The sequence below is a fragment of the Orycteropus afer genome, unplaced genomic scaffold (assembly GCF_000298275.1).
Source record: "Orycteropus afer afer isolate SDZICR_OR568_19922 unplaced genomic scaffold, OryAfe1.0 scaffold00016, whole genome shotgun sequence".
Classification (NCBI taxonomy): Eukaryota; Metazoa; Chordata; class Mammalia; order Tubulidentata; family Orycteropodidae; genus Orycteropus; species Orycteropus afer.
This window is the reverse complement of record NW_006921603.1, coordinates 16,400,218-16,423,392: the sequence shown is the minus strand read 5'-3', so window position 1 is coordinate 16,423,392 and position 23,175 is coordinate 16,400,218. Positions and strand designations below refer to the sequence as shown.

Here is a 23,175-nt window from a genome sequence, read left to right as displayed (position 1 = left end):
TCTGCAATTTCTTGGTAAGTGAAAAACACAGGGGAGAGACCAATGTGTCCAGTCTGACTCTAGATTTTATTTAAATAAAATGGGTGTGAAAGTTAAAAAAAAAAAAAAAAAAACTAATTGATAGAGTTAAGGAGCTCTGATGGCATAGTGCCTAAGGCATGTGACTGCTAACCAGAAGGATGGTGGTTCAAACCTACCAGCCACTCCACAAAAGGAAGACTGGGCAATCTACTCCATAAAGATTTACTACCTTGGAACCACAAAAGGGATTGCTATGAGTGCAATCGACTCAATGTCAGTGAGTTTGGTTTTTCTGGTTTTCACTGGTACAGTTGAATAAGAAGAACATGGACATTGGAACATGGTTGCTGTATCCTAGCACTGCTACTTACAAGTTTTGTCTGGGGAATGTAGGTAAATTCCTGAACTTCTCTATAGACACCTAAATTTCCTTGTCTGTAAAAATGGGGATACTTATTTGAAGTATACTTATTTCATAGATTGTTGTGAGGGCTGCTAATCAGTTCATTTAAGCAAAGAGCTCAAGCAAAAGAGCGACTGGCACAGAGAAGGTGAAAGAGAAAAAAAAGCTCAACACACACAGAAACACAAAACCAAACCAAACCCCTCCTATTAGTCTGAAGTAGCACCTATGACTCAAGATTAAACCACTCTCCAAACAGACCTAATGGGTAGAGTAATTGAGAAGTATTTTTAACTCACTGTGAAAAAATTTCTGACAAGTGGATCTACTACAAAATAAAAGTCATGATATTTACCATTAGAGGTACATCTGCAGAAGTTGAATAACCACTTTAATAGAAGAAGAGAAGGTAAAAGAGCCAGACTTTTACCTTTCTAACAGGAGATTACTTGATTCTCTATATAATTTTAGGACCTCTGGTGGCGTAGTACCTAAGGCATTTGACTGCTAACCAGAAGTCTGGCAGGTCAAACTCACCAGCCATTCGTCAGAAGATTGAGCAATCTACTTTTGCAGACATACTGCTTCAGAAACCCAAGGAGGGGTCACTTTTTTTTTTTAAATATAATTTTAGGACACTCTACACAGAAGGTTATCTTTTTGTTGAGTAGTATTTAGGTTTTATATGTTATATGCCCTTTTCTTCAGGCTCCTATTTTTGTCATTTAATTGATGGTTGCTTTATAAATACTGTAATAGGCAACCTCCAGGTTGGTTTCCCACCCAGTGATCCCACTTCTCGACACACACATCCTTGTGGGGTTGCCTCCCCATGATGTGGGTTGGATTTAGTGACTCATTTCTAGTGACTAAAATGCTTTGGAAGTAACGGGATGTCAAGACCAAGATTAAGTTACAAAAAAGAATGTGGCTTCTTTGTTGGAGGCCATCTCACTCTGAGAAATCCAGTTAGCATGCTGTGAGATGTCCTATGGAGATGCAAGGAACTAAGGCTCTCAGAACTAAGTCCTGCCAGTCATCGCGTGAGTGAGGTTGGACATGGATGCACCCTAGTTGAACTCTGAGATGATGGCAGCTCTGGCCAATAGTTTGAATGGAATCTCAAGAAAGACCTTAAACCAAAGACACACCACAACGCTGATTGACAGAGACTGATAATAACTATTTGTCATTTTAAGTCACTAAACGTTGAGGTAATTTATTACACAGCCATAGATATTAATATACCTACCTTCCAAAAAATTACTCTTAACAATGATGAAAATAAAATGTTTGGATTTCTTTTAGTTGGTAAATTTCCATTTTATACTTTGATGCATTCTTTACTAGGAAGAATTGAGTAATTAATTTATTGGTATCAATGCAGTAGACAAATGAATGGAGTTCAACAAAAATAATAATAATATTTGCCTCAAAAAGTAAATACATTCAAAGCTGATCAATGTTAAGAATTAGTATCCAAGCAAGTTTTAAAGCCAATTTTGATGTTGGACTAATTCACTAAATGACCCTTAAGTATAAATGTAAATTTTAATAATTGATAATCAGACCTTAAAAAGTGAATACTGATGCTAAGCAAAACAAATTAAAACTACCTCATAAGCTTAGGAATATTCCTGTCTTAAACCAGATGTCAATTTTTTCAGTGCTGTAAATACACTCTCAGGCATTATTTCGTCAGGACCCTAAAAACCTCATTTAAACTTCAGACAGGCCAAAAAATAAAATACTGATTGACTTACTAGTGGGAGGAAAACAGATATAGAGCACAATGCTTATCTATAGTGGGAGGGAACCAAACCAGGAAAACAAACCCACTGCCATTGAGTTGATTCTGACTCATAGCCACTCTACAGATTAGAACTGCCCTGTAGGGTTTCCTAGGCTGTAATCTTTACAGCTCTGGTAGCATAGTGCCTAAGGCACTTGACTGCTCACCAGAAGGCTGGCGGTTCAAACCCACCAGCCACTCCTTGGAAGGAAGGTTGGGCAATCCTACTTCCGTAGGGAACCCATGAGTCGGGGCCGACTCGACGGCAAACAACAACGATCTTTACAGAAGCAGACTGCCACCTCGTTCTCCCGCAGAGCAGCTAGTAGGTTCAAACCGCTGACCTTTTTGGTTAGCAACCAAGTGCTTAACCACTGGACCACTGAGGCTATATTCTCTCCACTGCAAAGGTTATCATGTGGTATAAATTCCTGGACACACTTGTTAAATTGATCTAAAAGTGAACTCTGCATTTTCTCATTCAGTCTTATGATTCTGGATGAAATATGACATCCCTGAGAGCTAGATTTTGTGCACAGGCCTGTGTTTGGAAGTGTGAAAGCCTATAGCCCACAAGCTCTTTTATCAACCAAGACCATTTTCTTTCCATCTCAAAAATAAAACGCACTGTAAGCATGGCCAGTGGCTCTGCCCAGCACCTGACTACTCCCACTTTATCTGTGTACAAAGTTTCCTTTCCGTTCTCAGATATCAAGCCTGCCAAATTTGGTCTAATTTATTTTTCTACTTATTAGGACATTCCCTCCCTTCTTAGCCAGTTAGAGGAATTTAAAACACTGTGATGAATAGTCTCAGGGATGACTGATTATAGAGATTTGGGGCAAAGCAAAGATGTGCATACCACTGAAGAAAACACAACATACTTTCCACTTGGGAGAGCAATTAGTATGTCTTGGGTCAATATCAAAAGGAGAAGCGCAATCTGAATTTGGGTTCTGCCTTTGCCATTGCATCTCCACTCCTAATCAATTCCTTCTACTATGGAACAATCCACCAATCATCACCCCAGAAGACAAACCCAGAAAAAACAACTATTGATGTTATTAGTGATAGATCTATCATGGGAAAGAATAAAAAGGTGTAGATATTCTGGTTGGTGCAAAGCTACACTGATTTATGACTTGTAGCTTCTGTTTATGTGGTTACCAACGTGGGGCAGACATTTTATTTTCAGGCACAGAATAATTTGCACAACAACCCTCTAAGGTAGGTCTTATTTATTAGAACAGCCCCACCCCATGGCACCAATAACAGTGCCAAATACACAATGTTGTTGTTATGTGTCGTCGAGTAGTCTCCGACTCATAGCGACCCCTCCTTGGGTTTCCAAGGTGGTATCTCTATGGAAGTAGATTGCCCAATCTTCCTTTTGAGGAGTGGCTGGTGGGTTTGAACCACCAATCTTCTGGTTAGCAGTCAAGTGCCTTAGGCACCACACCACCAGAGCTCCCATACACAAGAGCTTATCAATAAATGTCTGTGGAATGAAAAGAAGCAATAATGTATAGCCTGAGTTCCTAGGAGGACTATATAGACCTCTCACTATACTGTAGACAAAGCTACTAGTGAAGAAGTCTAAGGTATCTGCTTTAGTTTAGTTGGAGCAAGAAGTCCTATAGGGAAACAGAGTACCATAATTAACACAGCTAATATTTGTTGAAGGAGCTCTGCTGGCACAATGGTTAAGGCATTAGGTTGCTAACCAAAAGGTCTGTGGTTTGAACCCTCCAGCCCCTCTGCAGGAGAAAGATGAGGAGGTCTGCTGCTATAAAGATTTACAGCACTGAAAATTCTATGGGGCAGTTCTATTCTGTTTTATAGGGTCATTATGAGTTGGAATTGACTTAATGGCAATGAGTTTTGTTTTTGTGGTAATATTTGTTGAATTTATGATGTGCCAGATGTGGAATCCTCGATCTTACTATCACCCTCACTCTACAGATGAGCAAACGAGATCTGAAGAAGTCAAATAATTCATGTGAATTCAAAAGCTTAGAAAATTTCAGAGTAGGAATCTGAGCCTACAGTGGGTGAAATCCCAAACATATACACTAACCACTATACAACTGTTGTTGTTGTTGTTAGGTGCCGTCAAGTTGCCTCTGACTCATAGCGACCCTATGCACAGCAGAACAAAACACCGCCCAGTCCTGCACCAGCTCCATGATCCTTGCTATACTTGAGACCATTGCCATAGCCACTGTGTCAATCCATCTTGTTGAGGGCCTTCCCCTTTTTGTCAACCCTCCAACTTTCCAAGCATGACATTCTTCTCCAGGAAATGGGCCGTTCTGATAACATGACCAAAGTAGGTGAGACAAAGTCTGGCCATTCTCACTTCCAAGGAGCCTTCCAGCTTCACTTCCTCCAGGACTGATTTGTTAGTTCTTTTAGCAGTCCATGGTACTTTCAGCATTCTTTGCCAGCGCCACAACTCAAAAGCATCAATTCTTCTTTGGTCTTCCTTATTTATTACCTAGCTCTCACATGCATATGAGGTCATTGAAAAATATCATGGCTTGTGTCAGGCAAACCTTAGTCCTCAAGGAGACATCTTTGCTCCTCAGTACTTGAAAGAGGTCTTTTGCAGCCGATTTGCCCAGTGCTACATGTCATCTGATGTCCTGACTGCTGCTTCCATTGGTGTTGATTACAGAACCAACACTGTGAAGTCTTTGACAACTTCAATCTTTTCTCCATTTATTGTGATGCTGCTTATAGGTCTAGTTGTGAGGACATTTGTTTTCTTAATATTAAGATGTACTTCAAGTCATCCTCACTTTCAGCAAGAAAATCTGTGTTGTCAGCGTATCGCAGGTTGTTAATGATTCTTCCTCCAGTCTTGTTGCCACATTCTGCTTCATATAGTCCAACTTCTCGGATTATTTGCTCAGCATACAGACTGAATAAATACGGTGAAAGGATACAACGCTGATGCACTCCCTTCTTGATTTTAAACCACGCAGTGTCTCCTTGTTCTGTTTGAATGACAGCCTCCTCCTGGTCTATGTACATGTTTCTCATGAGTACAATGAAGAGTTCTGGAATTCCCATTCTTCTCAATGTTACCCACAATTTGTTATGATCCTCACAAACAAATGCTTTTGCATAGTCAATAAAACACAAGTAAACATTTTTCTGGTATTCTTTGCTTTGAGCCAAGATCCATCTGACATCAGCAATGATATCCCTTATTCCATGTCCTCTTCTGAATCCAGCTTGCACCTCTGGAAGTTCTCTGTCAATATACTGCTGCGAATGTTTTTGAATTATCTTCAGGAAGATTTTACTTGCAATATTAATGCTATTGTTCTATAATTTTCACATTCTGTGGGATCACCTTTCTTTGGAATGGGTACAAATATAGATCTCTTCTAGTCTGTTGGCCAAGTAGCTATCTTCCAAATCTCTTGGCATAACTGAGTGAGTGCCTCCAGCAGACATTCATTTGTTGAAACATCTCTATGGGTATTCTGTCAATTCCTGAAGCCTTGTACTTCACTAATTCCTTCAGTGCAGCTTTGACTTTTTCCTTCAGAATCATTGGTTCTTGATCATATGCCACCTCCTGAAATGGATGGAAATCGACCAGTTCTTTTTGATATAGTGACTCTGTGCATTCTTTCCCTCTTCTTTAGATGTTTCCTGTGTTATTCAATATTTTGCCCATAGAATCTTCCAATATGGCAACTCGAGGCTTAAATATTTTCCTTAGTTCTTTCAGCTTCAGAAATGCCGAGCGTGTTCTTCCCTTTTGGTTTTCTAACTCCAAGTCTTTGCACATTTCATTATAGTAATTGGCTTTGTCTGCTCGAGCTGCTCTTTGAAATCTTCTGTTCAGCTCTTTTATCTTGCCATTTCTTCATTTGCTTTAGCTCCTCTCTGCTCAAGGACAAGTTTCAGAGTCTCTTCTGTCATTCATTTTCATCTTTTTTTTTTTCCATCTTTTTAATGACCTCCTGCTTTCTTCATGGATGATGTTTTTGATGTCATCCCACAATTCTTCTGGTTTTCGGTCACTGGTGTTCAATGCATCAATCTATTCTTTAGATGGTCTCTAAATTCAGGAGGAATATATTTTGGCTCTTATGGACTTGTTTTAATTGTCTTCAACTTCAAGTTGAACTTGCATATGAGCAGTTGATGGTCTGTTCCACAACCAACTCCTGGCCTTGTTTTGGATGAAGATATTGAGCTTTTTCATTGCCTCTTGCCACCGATGTAGTCAATCTGATTCCTGTGTATTCCATCTGACAAAGTCCACATGTACAGGTGCCATTTGTGTTGTTGAAAAATGGTATATGAATAAGTTGTTGGTCTTGCAAAATTCTATCATGTGATGATCTCCAGCATTATTTCTGTCACCAAGGCCAAATTTTCCAACTACCAGTGATTGTTCTTTGTTTCCAACTTTTGCATCCCAGTCACCAGTGATACTTAACACATCATGATTTCACGTTTGGTCAATTTCAGACTGCAGAAGCTGATAAAAATCTTCAATTTCCTCATCTTTGGCTTTGGTGGTTGGTGCATAAACTTGAATAATAGTCATATTAACTGGTCTTCCTTGTAGGTGTATGGATATTATCCTATCACTGACAGCACTGTACTTCAGGATAGATCTTGAAACATCCTTTGTGATGATGCCATTCCTCTCCAAATTGTCATTCCCGGCATAGTAGATCATATGGTTGTCTGATTCAAAATGCCCAAAACCAGTTCATTTCAGCTCACTAATGCCTAGGCTATCAATCTTTATGCATTCCATTTCATTTCTGACAACTTCCAATTTCCTAGATTCATAACTTTGTACATTCCATGTTCCGATTATTAATGGATCTTTGCAGCTGTTTCTCCTCATTTTGAGTCATGCCATGTCAGCAAATAGAGGTCTCGAAAGCTTTACTTTATCCATAACGGGAAGGTTGGTTCTACTCTGATGATGCAGCTGTCTCCCAGTCACATTTTGAGAGCCTTGTGACCTAAGGGGCTTGTCCTCCTGCACTGTTACAGACAATGCTTCTGGGCTATTCATAAAGTAGCGCAGCAATGTATCAGACAGTTTTACTCTGTTATTCATAAAGTTTTCTCTGGCCAATTCTTTAAGAAGTGGATACCCTGTTCCTTCGTCCTAGTTTGTCTCAGTGTACAAGCTGCACTGAAATCTGTGCATCATGTGCAACCCTGCTGGCATCTGAAACACTGGTGGCACAGCCTCAAGCCTCACAGCAACATGCCTCCACAGTATGACAAACTGACACACAAGTTTGTCTCCCTTAGCTGTTGGAAACCTCTCCACCCTCCCCTTACCTGGACCCCTGTTGCTGCTCCTCTGTACTGGTCCTATTGGCTTTTCTCTCCTTTCCTCCACTTTCCTGCCACTTGAGGGTAGGGCCTGGGTCCCTTCCCTTAGCTGGATCCTTGCTGCTGCTTCCTCGCTCTGTCTTGATCCCCCTGGCTTTTCTCTCCTTTCCCCCACTACTCATTTATCAACTATATTGTTATACAGCATTTCACATTTACGATGACAGTAAAAATCTACTCTCTGACTATTTTACCCATTAATGACACATCTGGCAGTAACAAATGGCAAGGTGTGAGGTCAGAGTAATGCTGGCTGTGATGGATGAGGTTATGTGTCAAATTGGCTGGGCCATGATTCTCAATGTTTGGCAGTTATATACTGATGTAATTTGGCACTTATGCAATGATACAGTTATCTTCCATTTTGTGATCTGATGTGGTCTCCTTCCATTCTCATATAATGCTGACTTTCACAAAACAACCTGGTCTTTGGAATCTAACCATATTGATAAGTGAGGAGTGGGTGTACTATATTGTTTAACAATACCCTGAAATCTCTCCATCATGAACTGGACACACCATTAATTTGTCAAATATTTCTTTACATAACCTAATTTGGGTTCCTTTTTCATTGAACTGTCAGCAGAAGGTGTAAACCAGTGTCCTGTGGGCTGAGTTTTATTCACAGAAACATCTTACCTGGCCTAAAAAACGGGTCCCCTGATTATTTAGAAGGAGCTCTGGTGCTGCAGTGTGTAAAGCATCTGACTGATAACCAGAAGGTTGGTAGTTCAAACTTACCAGCCACTTCACAGAAGGAAGATGGGGCAATCTACTTTCATAAAGATTTACTGCCCTGGAAACCCAAAGGGCATTGCTATGAGTTGGAATTGACTCAAAGTCATTAACGTTTGTCCAAGCTTATTGTAGTCACTCTTCTTACCATGTTTTTGTTAGCCAACATTAAGAAAAGAGGGGAAATTAAAAAATGCAGAGGAGAAACATCTCCCATTAAAGCAGCCTTCTGCTAAATGGCAGGAAGATTTGTTACAAGAAGTTTAATGATGTCTCTATTCACTATTCGATTCAATGGCACCTAAAACAACAGTCACTATTAAAGCAGGAAGAAATGTCAACATTTAGAAATCAGGAGATTAAACATAAATATCCAGATTTCTGGCTTCTCTTAAAGCACCAGGTCTGGCAACGCTGGGAAGGTATTCTTACGTAGCAGTAACAAGCGAAAGCAGAAGGCCAGCTGCCCAGGTTTTTAACTAAGCTTCCTACACTCCTCCAGTGATCCCCATTATCTTATGCCCCACCTCATATTAACTGCTGGGCCACTGTAGGCATCAGAGCTTATAACTGCTGGTCTAGCATTTCTCTCCATCTTTTTAATAGTGTAATAATCAAAATTGTACTCACACCCTAAAGATGACTTAACAACTGAATGAAGTGGAAACAGCACTTTTAATGATGAGCTCTGAGATGTAAATGGCAACTGGCTTTTACAATTGGCAAACTAGCCAATATGCATTGAATACTTGAGAAATTAGTCTTGTTCATCAGCCTCATTAAATCATGGGCAACTGTATATTGAGTCATCCTCTAACAACGGCCTGTGAACAGCTGGCTATTGCCATCACTGGTCGGCAGAATTCTACGGTGACCACAATGAGCCAAACCTTTGTGTGATCTGCCTCTGAATGCAGGACCTATAACTTGCTTCTAGCTTGGCCAAGGTGATGGAACATCACTCCTATACTTATACTACATTATACGACAAAGGAATTTTGCAGATGTAATTATAGTATTTTTTGCATGTAACATGCCCATGTAAATAATGTGTGCATGCATACAATGTGCATAACAGGCATAGGAGACTAACGTGTGAGGGGGGTATGGTTTGCAAAAGAAGATATAGCATGTGTTATTTGCTTAAAAATGCAGTAAATCCCTAATCAGCTGATTTTGAGTTAATCAAAAGGGAGAATATCCTGGATGGGCTTGAACTCTCAGGAAAGCCCTCTCTCTAAAAGAGGGTTCAAACCTTCTTTGTAAGACTCTAAGGAAAAGAGACGATCTCCTGCTAGCCTTAAAGCAGCAGGCTGATGTGAGCTTTAGAGCATCAAGGGAATGAAATATGCCAACAACCATGAGCTTGAAGAGAACCTATAGCCACAATGAGACCACAGTCCTGGGCTGACACAGTAATTATAGCCCTGTGAGCCCCTAGACAAGAGGATCTAGTTAAGCTGTACTAGAACTCCTGACCCATGGAAACTGTGGGATAATAAAACTATGCTGTTTTAAGTAGCTAAGTTTGCAGTAGTTTGCTATGCAGGAACCAAAAACGAACTCACCACCTATCATTGCTAGTTGTAATAATTGGAGTAGCTTCTATCTTTTGAGGGCCCACCACGGGCCGGGCACTTTGCTTGTGTTTTTTTCTTTTTTTTTCCTTTTGAGTTTGGTCTCAGTTTTAATGCAGACACATTAAAGAGCTTGACAATGTATTTTAAAAAATTTATCTTAATAGGATACAGTCTATTTTTACCAAAAAAAAAAAAAAAAAATCAAAACCCTAAAAACCAAAAAACTCAACTACAAACAGACTTTTGAATATGAAACGGAAAATGACAGATTCCTTTCAGTAGTTTCAAAGTATGAGTCCATTTCAAATATGCTTTACTCTAGCATGCATTCCAATTGCAGATTTTCTTTAATATATGAAAATTAAATTAGAGTGCCTTTGTACATTTGAAGGGCCATGCTCATCTAAATGACAGCTGGTTAGAAGAAGGAAGGATCAAGGAAAGGATTCCTGCTTCCCTGTTTCTGTGCACATGCGCACAGTAGATTTCCACTCCAAGTCAATGAAGAGGCAGGGCTGACAATTAGCATTAAAAAGCATGTGGAAATTCCCTTGGGAAATCAATGGGGATATGTTCTTAATAAAGGAGAAGGAAGAGAAGTGAAGAAATCAGCCAGACTGAGCACCTTTGATTAGGAAAGATAAGAAAACCTAGTAAGATTAGATGACCATTACCACAACATGTGAAAATCTGATCCTGCATCAGTTTTTAAAAAAATCTCATTAAATATGGTATGTTACCAATTTACAACATATCCCTATTACTATTTTGAACTAGTATGCTTACAAGTGCTTGGAGAAAATTCACTTACTTGCTTGGAATTTTGTGTTATTGTTTGTGCTTCGAATTAGCTGGAATGCCTTTTGGAATCCCACTGCGTGCTGGGTTGGACTGTCGGAAGACTTGACATTGCTAACGAAGGTAGACATTTTCCGTTTAGTCTCACTGGTGGCTGGAGACAGGAATGTCTTATAGCATTGGTCAAGTGAGCAAGTCCTCACAGTGTCTGCTACTGTCAGCACGGAAATCTTAAAGAAAGAAAAAGAAACTTGTTATCCTACCATTAGAAGTGTTGTTTTTTTTTTTTTTTAAAAAAAAAAACATTCTGGATGAGCCCAAAGAGTGAAACAGCCCATAGGACAGGTACTGCGAGTTTAAAAAACAAATGCCTGAGGCATAAATCTGTCAAATTTGAAAAATATTAGTACAGACAGAAAAAATGGAAAAATTCCTAGTGTTTTACATTTGTTCCAAGACTAAGTCACTAATATAGTGTTCATATAAACTCCACCCATTGTCATCAATCAGTTCCAATCCACAGAGACTATAGGACAGACTGGAACTGCTCCATAGGATTTTCAAGGCTGTAAGTCTTTATGACAGCAGATTCTTCCCTTATCTTTCTCCTGTGGAGTGGCTGGTGGGTTCCAACAGCTGACCTTTTGGTTAGCAGGCTAAAGCTTGAACTGCTGTACCACCAGAGCTCCTATTTAACATTTAAAATGTTCACATGTAACATCTGCAAAACTGGAGTATTTCCAGCAGGGAAAAATCTTAACAAGTATACTAACCATCTTGATTTTCAAATTGGGGGCGGGAATCGGGGGATGGAGTGTGTAAACAATTGGGTTAGTGAGCCAAATCTTTGGCACTAGTAAAGTCAAAATGATGAAGCAGAAAATGTTCACAGGCAATAGATTACTCTTAACTGTAAACACACCTATCTCTGAGCTATATTGGTGATTAGTAAACCTCAGACCCTTCCCTTTCTCTTTCTCCTCTCATCAATCCTGAGATAAAGTTCAGTCATCCTTCAACATCCAAATCCCTCACCCTTCTCTTCAGCAAACTTCAAGTGTGAAAGTCATGGCTAATTAGAGGAGGCCTTAGCAGGAGTCATAAAGGGAGTAGAAGACTGATCGTGGTTGGTCACTGCTTCCTCAAACATTAGAATAGAAACTAAACCACTCTCCTTTCCCAAAGTCATTTTAAAGATGGATTTATAAATAAATTAAATACATCATAAAATATTAAGTACTTAATAAAAGGCATTCAGGGAAGACCCAATGCCACAGGAGTCACTGGGGCAATTGTCACCTTATCATGTTCATCGATGGCGCTAAGGATGACCTGGGCAGCGTCCTTGGCGATCTGAAGCTGAGTGTCTGTGACGGAAGCACCGTGGTCCAGGATCACCACTATGTGCTTTGACTGAGGTCGGACTGTGGAGACGTAGATGGGTCTAAAGGGGGGAAAAGTTCTTCGGGTCAGTCCCAGTTTGGATAGAAAGTTTCACCTTAACACAGCTGTGACTACTAAAGTGGTTATTTATGTGTTTTTTTCCCCCTGGGGTAGCACAAGGATGAAGAGATTAGCAAGGAAGAAGAAACCCATTTCAGTACTTTTTTGGCACACTCAACAGTCAACTCTCTCAGCTGTGGTGATGCTGTTCGCTGTAACATACAGGATGTGATGACGCTGCTCACAGTTATATTTCACTGTTGGAAAGAGACCTGGTGGTCTCCTGGGCTGCACAGGCAGTGCAAGAAGGAGAAAACAGCTTATTTGCCAGTGCTGGGTCCTTGTTTGCAGATTTAAGGAGTAGGGGGCTCTGCTGGAATTGAAACAGCTGTGCACAGCCATGACCCACCTGGCAGTGGAGGCCTGCATGTTACTATGACACTGAACAGGTTTCAACAAAGCTTCCAGACCAAGATGGATGAGGAAGAAAGGCCTGATGATCTGTTTTTGAAAATCAGCCAATGAAAACTGGATGGATCACAGTGGTTCTGATCCACAACCGATCACGGGGATGGTTTAGTATTTTGTTCCATTGTGCACAGGGCTGCCATGAGTCTGGGGCTGACTGGACACAGCTAGCAACCACCACCACCACCACCACCTCTGAACATGTTTTACAGACAAAGGTTCCTGCTAAGAGGCTTCTTCCTTTCTGTACTAAATTAATTCACATAGGTCAGCCACCAAAAGGGCCCTTATCTAAACATTTAAATGAGTGTTAACAAAATTTGTCCAAGCCTGTCATAGCCACTCTTCTTGCCAGGTTTTTGTTTGACAATATTTTTTAAAAGAAAAAAAAGAACACATGTTTGGGGGGGAACCCACAAAGTGCAGAGTGGGGTTTGTGAGAAGAGGTTTAATGAAGTCTGTATTCCGTTTTAAAGCTGGAACAAATTAGGGGGAGCTTAAGAAAGCAAATCAGCCTCAAGAGAATGCTCTACTTTACTGACACCTCTAAAATACTAGTCTTCTATGTAAAATGTTAGATGCCAGTTGAGTCACAAAAGCTGGGTACAAATTAAGAAATGTAGGCAAAGTATCAATAAAATTCAAAATCCAGCTGAGTTTACACTAATTGTTCTCAAGCCAAAAAGTTCTGTACCCATACTAAAGTACCACTCTATTTTCACTTGTTGGTATCATTGAGCCAATAGAAAATCAGGATAGAAAGAACCCAGGAGAGGTGGTTATAGGAATGAAAGAGGGAAAAGAAGGAAATCATAGCATCTCAACACCAAAAACTGCTATAAAGGGATGTATAAGCAGTAATGCTAAATGTCTTAAGGTAAGGATGAGGAAGCAGTCCTAAACTGCTCTACCACCTCAAAGGGATGTGGGCAATTTGAAAAGGTGTCAGAGGAAAGCATTTAAGCAAGAGATGGGAACCATAGTCTATGAAGAGCGGAGGTGAATTATGCAGCCAAGGGAAGAGAGGTTTGAGAGTTCATTTGGAGTTAGGGTGGAAGTATGAAAACTTTCCAAGCTACCTGGTGTAGGTGAATGCTGATTTGGGACAGCATCCTGCTTCTCCTTTTGGACTGTCTCTCACAGGTGATTCATTAAAAGAAGCATGACATTTAATGTATCTTCTTAGTTGCAAATAAGAATTAGACAACTCATGGTAGCTCTTTTGTGCTAGTGACAGACCTTTTGTGCTAGTGACAGACGAGTCAAACTAGAACTGAATGGCCATGATCTCTGGACCAGCTTCTACGATTCTCAAGTGTTCACCTGGATGGCTAGGAGGTGAGGTGAAGAAAAGATACAACCAAAAAACGTCTTGTATGAAAAGCACCGAGAAAGTTTTTTCCTTGGGGAAAATCCTAGACACAAAGATGAATGGAAGCTAAAGTGATAGTTAATTTAGACTCCAACCAAAGGCATGAAGAGTGGGCACCTTGCACTGGCCTCAGATGTCCTAGCATCAAACGTCTGACATTGCAAAGGGCAAACTGCCAGGATTCAAAAGAAAATTATCTTTGCCTCAGGGGTTCTTTAAATTGATGAGTCCTGTCATACAAACTATCTCACCATTACTGCCTTTCTGGCTAAATGATACAACCGTATGTCATTTCCATGAGAAAACCAGAACGTTAATGATCTTTAATGCATTGGTTTCTGGACAATCCGACCACTTCCAGCTAACTGAGATTTACATGTAAATTTCAGAATTATAGTGAGAATCACAACTATCTACACTGAGATATGCTATGAAGTCTTCCAGGGATGTACTACAGTGAAGATGGCATCATTTATGTCTCAACAAAGATGTCTGAAGCGCAAAACAATTTTGGTGTTTCAAACAACTTAATTTCTTTAGTAAACACCCAGTTTTATTTGGTTTGGTAGATTTTTCTAGAAAGTTTTACACTTTTATTATTTGCCCTTCCCTGCGTTTCTACATCCACATGTTAAATGGTGCAACCATTTCAGAACAAAGGAAGTACAAGTTTCTGGATACACAGTTCAGAGGCAGAGCCTCTAAGTGAAGGGTCTGTATTACATACAGATCACTCTCATGCAAACAAGATTTTAGCAAGCAAGGCAACGTACCTACTGCGATGCTCATAGCTACCCTTACACCGGAACTTGTGTGCTGGGAAAACGGTGAAAATTCCTTCTTCCGAACTGAAATACTGCCACTTAATTCCAGGGTTGGATTTCAGGTTGTCTGCAAGAACTGCAAGAGTGGGAAAAATGAAATGTAACCACCAAATCCACAGGTGCACACAGGCACCGCTCACTACTCAGGCATCTGTTTTGCATAAACTGCTTACAGTATGAAAAAAATCCCACTAGATACAAAGTTATAAATTTTCTACTATATTTTTCAGTTTTTGAAAAATACCCCATGAAAATTCAATGTTTGAAATGTAATGTTTGAGTCAAGTGAAGCCATCATTCTTAACACAGTAAGGTGACACTTTATGCCTGGATTATTCTTCCTGCATGATGATTCATTGGCATTAATCAGTCCCCTCACCTGATTGGCCTCTGCTGGGCCAGGGGTATAATTGCTGGCTTGGGGTACCTTCTCTAACTGTGGAAATAGTCCTGTTAATAGGACTAGAGGGACCAGACCTGTGATTTGGCCTTCACTTCACCATCTTACTTCACAATCAGGGAAACGGCACAGCTGGCACTTGAAATACCAGAACCATCTTAATTGAGTCATAGCTGCAACTAATGGGATGACTCTATTTCCAGACATTGGGATAAAGGCTTTCCACATATTCTCTCATTTAACCCTCACAGGAACCCTAGTCTGCAGGTGGTATTATTACCTCTACTTTGGAGTTGAGAAAATATGCTTTGAGAGTTAAACAACTGTCTAAGGTGTCCTACCAGTAAATAACTGCATCGGGATTCAGGCCTGGGCATGCTTGGCTTCTGCGCCTCCCTTTAGCACACACTACCTCCCTTCCACTTACCTGCATCTGACAGTCCCTCAGTGGCTAGGGCCCACCATTTTGTTTCTGAAATATTTTTGCCACAATCTCCATGACATCTTTCTTATCCTCTCCTGCAATCATTGTTTTTTCCCTTCTCTCGGGCAATCTACTTCCACAGAGATACTACCTCAGAAACCCAAGGAGGGGTCGCTATGAGTCAAATCGATTTGATAGCAGTTGAGTTTTAGTGACTGAGCTCTTATGACCTTTCACTCTGTTCCACAACTCATTTTTTTTTTTTTTAAATTACATGTTCAATATATGTAAGGTACTTCTTTCTTCTTTCTTTTTATTGTGATTTGGGTGAAAATTTACAGAGCAAATTCACTTTCCATACAGCAGTTCACATACACTTTGTCTCATGACATTGACCACAATTTACCACAATGCAACATCTTCCCTCCTTTTTCCTTCCGATAATTACCTCTTCCCTGTGTCTCTCCCTCCATGCACTCCCACTCCCTGAGCTGTCTCCCTGTGCAAAAGCAGCCCTTCCTTCTCCCATAATTGTTCTCTCTAAGGAGTGTATCTATGTAAGGTACTTCTTTCATGCTACAAGATATACAAAGGGATGCAAGAAAAAAGTCCTAAAGTAATAACTGATATATTAGCAAAATTATTATATAGATGGAAATGGAAAAGAGAGTAAGTTCACTGAAGGAGGAGTCTGAACACAGGTATTAACAAATAAAAACATGAGGTATATTTGACTATGTTATTGAATATATTATAGTATATTAATAATAGGACCTTTGGTGGTACAGAGAAAGATGAGCAGTCAGCTTCTTTTTCTTTCTTTCTTTTTTTTAAATTGTGATTTGGGTGAAAATTTACAGAGCAAATTCACTTTACATACAGCAATTCACATACACTGTCTCATGGCATTGACCACAATTTACCACAATGCAACAGCTTCCCTCCTACTTCCTCCCGATAGTTACCTCTTCCCTGTGTTCATCCCTCCATGCACTCCTGCCCCCTGAGCTGTCTCCCTGTGCATAAGCAGCCCTTCTTTCTCCCATGATTATTCTCTCCAAGGAGTGTATCTACCTCAGGTAAATGTTCAACTCATATGCCTGTCTATTGTTTGGTTGGAAACCACAGGTGTGGGTTCAATTCCAGACCTGAAGGGCAGCTAGAGGCCACAGTCTCAGTGATTGCACCAGGCTCTATCAGACCAGCAAACCTGGCCCCCCCTTTTTTTCCCCCTCCAAATGATTTTGAGTTTTGTTCCACATTGTTCTCCCTCTCTATCCCCTTCTAAGTGGTTGACAGTAGTAGCCAGGCACCATCTAGTTCTTCTGGTCTCATAGTCATAAAGGCTGCAGATCAGGCTGTACCAGTCGCTAGGACTAATTGTTCCCATGAATTTTTGGTTTTCTTCATTCTTCTTTGCTCTGGACAAGGAGAGACCCATCGTTGCATCTAGATGGCAGCTTGCTAGCTTTTAAGATCCCGGTCGCTACTCACCAAAGTAGGAGGTGGAACCATGTTTTGTGTAGTATGTTATGCCAATTGAGCTTGATGTCCTCGAGCAGTCAGCTTCTGTAAAGCTTTACAGTCTTGGAAACCCTATGAGGCTGTTCTATTTCTACTCTGTTCTACAGGGTTGCTGTGAGTCATAATCAACTCAATGGCTTGCTCAACTACTAACTGAAGGTTGGCAGTTCACATTTACCTAGATACACCCCTGAAGAAAGATGGTAATCTATTTCCATGAGATTAAAAACCAAAACAAATACAGCTGCCGCTGAGTCAATGCTGACTCATGGCGACCCCATACTGAACTCCATAGGGTTTCCATGATGAAACTTTCAGAACCAGATTGCCAGGCCTTTATTCCAAGGTGCCTCTGGGTGGGTTCGAACTGCCAGCCTTTCAGTCAGTAGCGTAGTGCTCAACTGCATCACCCAGGGACCACCCTCTAGCCATCGAAAATTCTATGGAGCACAGTTCTATGAAACATGTGGGGCTGCCATGAGTGAAACTGATTAGATGGCAATGGGTTGGGTTTTCAAAACACAGAATAATATGGGCAGTTCTACTCTGTCCTGTAGGGTCTCTATAGGTCAGAACTGACTCAAGGGCAGTGGGGTTATTTTAGGTATTAAGATATGTATGTATATATACCCACATGGCCAATCAAAGGCCTGTTCAGGTGATTATGAGACTGAGCTGTGACTCTGAGGATGATCCTTTACTACTGACAAAGAGATTTTACACAGACTATTTCATTTAATATATACAAACCTTACAAGATATGTGGTATTATCTCCACTTTGCAAATGAGGAAACTGAAGCTCAAATTTACATTTCATAACATCACCAGGTTTTATTTCCTTCATAGAATTAACCACCACCTGAAGTTACTTTATTTATTTGTTGAATACCACACTTCCCTATCTTGTTAGAATTTAAGGTCCCTACAAGCAGAAATTTGGCTTTATTCCCTCCAAGCCTGGTATAATACATGGCACAGTGAGTGCCCAGTCAACACTGTTTGAACAGCTAGTAGGTGGTTAAGCCGGGCTCAAACATAGCTCTCTTCTGAGTGCATTGTACTTCCCACCAAATCCTTTGGCCCTGAATATCAAGGGTGGGCATATTAGAGTAACCTGGAAGTCAAAATGTGTGCTGCCAGTTAGACATGTACCTGTCTTACTTCTTATAGATGGTCATGAACTCTATGAGGAAAAGATACAGGCCTATTCTGTCTTCTTAGCATCCTTAGTGACTGGCTCGTCATGGTGGCTCATTATATTGGCTGAGCTGAATTCTTATCTGAGACAGCCAGGCCTTGTTTCAGGTTTAAAGCCCTGCCTACTGTCTCTAGTCTACTGAATTTGCATCTACTGTTACCATGACTGCCCACTTGGCTCTGTTCAACTCTTTTTCATTTATTCTTGGCTTCCCATGTGCAGAGAACTATTTTCTGGGGCAGGAGTAAAGAGATCAAAAAGAAAAAATTATTATTTACAAAAGACTTGCAGATTAATTGAGGGAGGTCAGAAATACAGGCTGAACTTTCTAATAATTATCAGTGTCTGATTAGGAACTTGGATGAGGTATAGAGATTGGCTATGAAAAGTCAAAGTTAGGAAAGGTCTACCTATTATCCTAATAAGGGGGTTGGGACACATATTGAATGGGTGCCTACAACCTACCAGGCACTGTGCTAGGTGCTTTATACACACTACAGTGGAATTTCACCATTTGGATGTGGCTGAGAATATAACCATGTCCCAAGATGCAACCAGTGTATACAAGCAGGGCAGTGAGAGCTTCTCGATGGAGTTACTACTAGAAATGCCAGTCTAGCAAGTGAGGTAGGTCCAAGGCCAAGTTCTTCTCTGTAACTCATCAAAGGGCAATGAATGTAGGTGTATGTCCTTTGCTGTTGTCCTGTGTGGGGCAAAACGGAGAGTGAAGATCTCTTTGGTTACTGTCCCTTTCTTCTTCTGAGTGAGGCTCACCTTAATTACTATGCAGAAGTCTTTCTGTCATTACCAACATGCTATTTGAGGACTGTCTTTCTGAGCCATGGGAAATACTTCCATCATTTTCCAAAATTAAAAAGAAAACCCAAACCAATAATGTCAACAATTAAAATACATGATGGAACAAAATGTGATGCATACATACAATGGAATAACACTAGCCATAAAGAGAAATGAAGTTCTGGTACATGGTACAGCATGGATGAACCTCGAAAACATTATGCTGAGTGAAGTAAGGAAGTAATACTGTACAAGGTTATATGAAATCTCTAGAAAAGGCAAAGGTATGGAGAGCAAAGTTTTACTAGTGGTTACTAGAGGGGAGAGAGAAGGGAAAGGAGAGTTATTGTTTAGGAAGTAGTGAGTTCCTGTTCATGACAGAAAATGTGGCATCAAGTACTGGTGACAGGTGCAACAAGATGATTAATGTAATTGATATCACTATATTGTACATGTGAAAAACATCAAATTCACAAAGGTTCTATTATATATACCTTTATAACAATAAAAACATAACTGTGATGGATGTTAAAATGCCAGTTTCACCTTTATTCCTGGCAAATACAGACATGAGTCCTGCTCTAGTGGTGGGTCCATCAACCATGGACACATTTCAAAGAAGGAAGCAAAGATGAAGGCACCAGCTAATAAACGTTTAACTTTGTGCTAACCATTAACAATAACTCACAAAAGAGAAAACACTGGAACATAGCGACTGTGCCATAAAAGTGCCACAAAGTGTTTTCTCTGTCATTCTGTCCATTTCCAGGAACATATGCCCAAGGCCAGACAGGATATACCTGGTTAGGGTCTGATCAAGCAAAATTTAGAATCTTCTCTAGCAAACATTTGCCAGGCTTTTGTAGGTGCTAAATACTGTGCTAATTCTCCAACACGTCATTTAGTTCTCACCTCCACAAACAAAGCTATTAACATGCATCAATATTATAGAGGTTTAAATTAAATTACAAGGGGGTAAGACCCCCATTAGCACCTGGGAACAATTTAAATTCCCACTCACCTCCTATTCCTTCATGGTTTAAATGCCCAGACACCTTCATGGAAACTTTCCTTTAGTCTTAGTCTCAGGGAGTGGCAACCTTCCTCGGCAAAGGCCCAGCAAGCAAATATTTTCAGCTCTGTGGGGCCATAAAGTGTCTGTCTTCACCATTCAACTGTGTTGTTGTACAATAAAATTAGGCCATGAATATATGTAAATGAATGACTCTGGCTGTGTGCCACAAACAAATTTTGGTGAAAGTTTGTTTACCAAAATCAGTGGTGAGCTGAATTTGGTCACTGGCCCAAACTTTGGTGGGCATCAAAGTCATGTAAAATGTATGTGAAGAATTTAAAGCTTTTGCAATGTGTTATGCTTTTAACAAGGAGCTCTGGTGGGATGGTGGGTAAAGCATTTGGCTGCTAATCAAAAGGTTGGTGGTTTGAAACCACCAGCAGCTCTGTGGGAGAAAGATGAGGCAGTCTGCTTTGGTAAAGATTTAGAGTCTTGGAAACCTTGTGTTGTTGTTGTTATGTGCTGTTGAGTCAGCCCTGACTCATAGTGACCCCTCCTTGGGTTTCCGAGGCAGTATCACTACAGAAGTAGGATTGCCTAACCTTCCTTCTGAGGAGTGGCTGGTGGGTTTGAACTGCCAGCCTTCTAGTTAGCAATCAAGTGCCTAAGGCACTATACTACCAGAGCTCCTTGGAAACCCTATAGGTCAGTTCTATTCCATCCTACAGAGTAGCTATGAGTTGGAATTGATTTCATGGCAGTGGGGTTTTAGGGGATATATCTTTAACAATTACACACACACCCCCCCTCAACGAGCTGTAGCGTATTTTATCCTAGGAATAAAAATTATTATCCCCAAGTAAACCAGGTGCTGTCAAGCTGACTGTGACTCAGTTGTCCCATGTGTGCTAGAGTAGAACTGTGCTCCACAGGGTTTTCAAAAACCTAATTTTTTGGAAATAGATTGCTAGCCTTTCCTTCTGAGGCACCTCTGCATGGACTCAAACCTCTAACCTTTTGGTTGGCAGCTGAGTGTGTTAACTATTTGCACTGCCCAGAGACCCAAGTTTCTGATAAGCTAACAGGGAAGTTTTTTGACATGCCTGAGAATCTCACAGCCAGCAAGAGGGGACATACGACCTAAGCCAGTCTGTGACCACGTCTGTTCCTTCTCCACTCTGCCAAACGACTTGCTCTTGTCAAGGTCATCGATCACCTGTACTGTGGTAACCACATGCTTTCTTGAGATGCCAGGCTGATGGGAGTGGGTATAAACATGGGAGAAGCTTTTTCTACCTAGTCTCCTGAGGGTCTGAAGCCTTAACCTTGATCTCATATTAGCACTGTTCCCCAGGCAGTCCTGCCAACCCTGCAATAAAAAGGCAAACACTGCCTTTGGAAGTAAAGGAAAACTGAATGACCTCATTTAAAAGTAACATCTGTAACAATAAACAGGCTTCAATGAAACTATTAAAAGGGGAGCCAATGTTAGCAAGAGTGTTTTAAAAATAAATCGGAATTCATACAGTGCATGATACATTTAGTCTCACCACAAAAGAACCATTCCAGCACTATAACCCAGTATAAAGCAAGGTTTCCCAAACTCTCCTGCTGAGGACTCTTTTGGCACCTGATTAAATTTCATCCATTATTTGGTATTAGCAGAAAGATGATGGCTATGATGGTAATGAGGACCTCAGGGTCCTGAAGTAATCTATCAATGTGGTGTGCATCCCCGCTGGGTCCCTCCCTGGTCTACATGTGGAGGCGAATGGGAGCCTTATTATCCACACAGGCAACCCAGAGGGGGCTTTCCCCATTCATATGAGTCAGTTAAGTATTCCGGCCACTTCATAACTTGGGCTTGTATCCAAACACAAGGTCTTGCATGCTCTCTCTCCCCTTAGAAATGCTGGAAGCCTTCCAGGAAACAGCTGGCAGACGCCCAACCTGTCGCCCATGATGCACAGCATTAGGATTTAAGCTATGAATGGGCAGGGTCTGTATCTGTCTCAATTGCTCAACACACCTAGTTCAGACAGACATACATGGCAGAGGCAGTATACCCACCCTTCACTTATTGACATAGTTAGGTTCCAAAGACCAGGTCATTATGTGAAACCAGCCATTAGTGGAGAGTTAGAGCTGCTACTGGCACATCTTGGAATGTGTGTAGCACAGGTCCCCCCCCTTCCTTGTCACTGTGGAGTCTGCAGGGGGTTGGTGGTGGTGGTCAGGTGTTTGCCTGCCACCTCCTGCCCTGGGCAGGGACTATGCTAATCCTCCGTCCACCTTAGGTGGGGGCCCCACTTGTCCCCTGTCTGTCCTGGCGCCACATGCCCTACTTCCTTTTCTCCCCTCTCCACCTCCCTTCACCAATCTCCTTGGCACCTTTGGGTCTTCACCAGGCCTTGTCCATGACCTCACATTACCCCTCTATCGTCCCACACCCTCCATCACACTTGACTGAGACATTGCGGACCAACTGGAGAAGGTATCCCCACAGCCAGTTGACTGCCACCTCTCCTGTTGCCTGGTTATTGCCATAGCCTCTGGTGTATTGTTCAGGGTGGCTTACAGAGGGTGATCTGGGCCTGGCCGCTGTTTCATGTGAATTCTGCACCATTGGATGTGCTGCCTGAGAATTTTTTCAAAGTTGCTATGTAAACAGAAATGTTGGATAATATGATAGTTAATTACTAAGGAGTAAGTATGAATAGTTTTTCCTCACTGAAGCTTATCCTCAAGGTAGAAGTTACTACAACCTCTGAAATCCTCCAGCCTTTTACCTCCTCCCACCTTCTACTCAAAGCTATTGGTAGATCAGTAGATCATGGCTGAGACTGGGTCAATTCCTGGTCAATAAACCTCATGCAGAACTACCACATGACTGTCAGTGGAGGCTTGGGTGTTGCTATGATGCTGTTCAGGTTTCAGCAGAACTTCCAGACTAAGACAGACTAGAAGGAAAGGCTTGGCAATCTACTTCTTCTT

At 41.1% G+C, this 23,175-nt stretch overlaps 1 protein-coding gene across 1 annotated transcript in view; it reads right to left on the bottom strand.

Moving 5' to 3' along the window:
- Positions 1 to 23,175, bottom strand: part of CACHD1 (cache domain containing 1) — a 345,168-nt gene that overhangs the window by 62,086 nt on the left and 259,907 nt on the right. The window contains exons 5-7 of the mRNA XM_007959187.2: positions 14,771 to 14,897; positions 12,014 to 12,158; positions 10,728 to 10,944 (exon numbers count right to left, since the gene is read on the bottom strand). Of these exons, the coding sequence (XP_007957378.1) occupies positions 10,728 to 10,944; positions 12,014 to 12,158; positions 14,771 to 14,897 (489 nt within the window). The remainder of the gene's footprint in view (positions 1 to 10,727; positions 10,945 to 12,013; positions 12,159 to 14,770; positions 14,898 to 23,175) is intronic.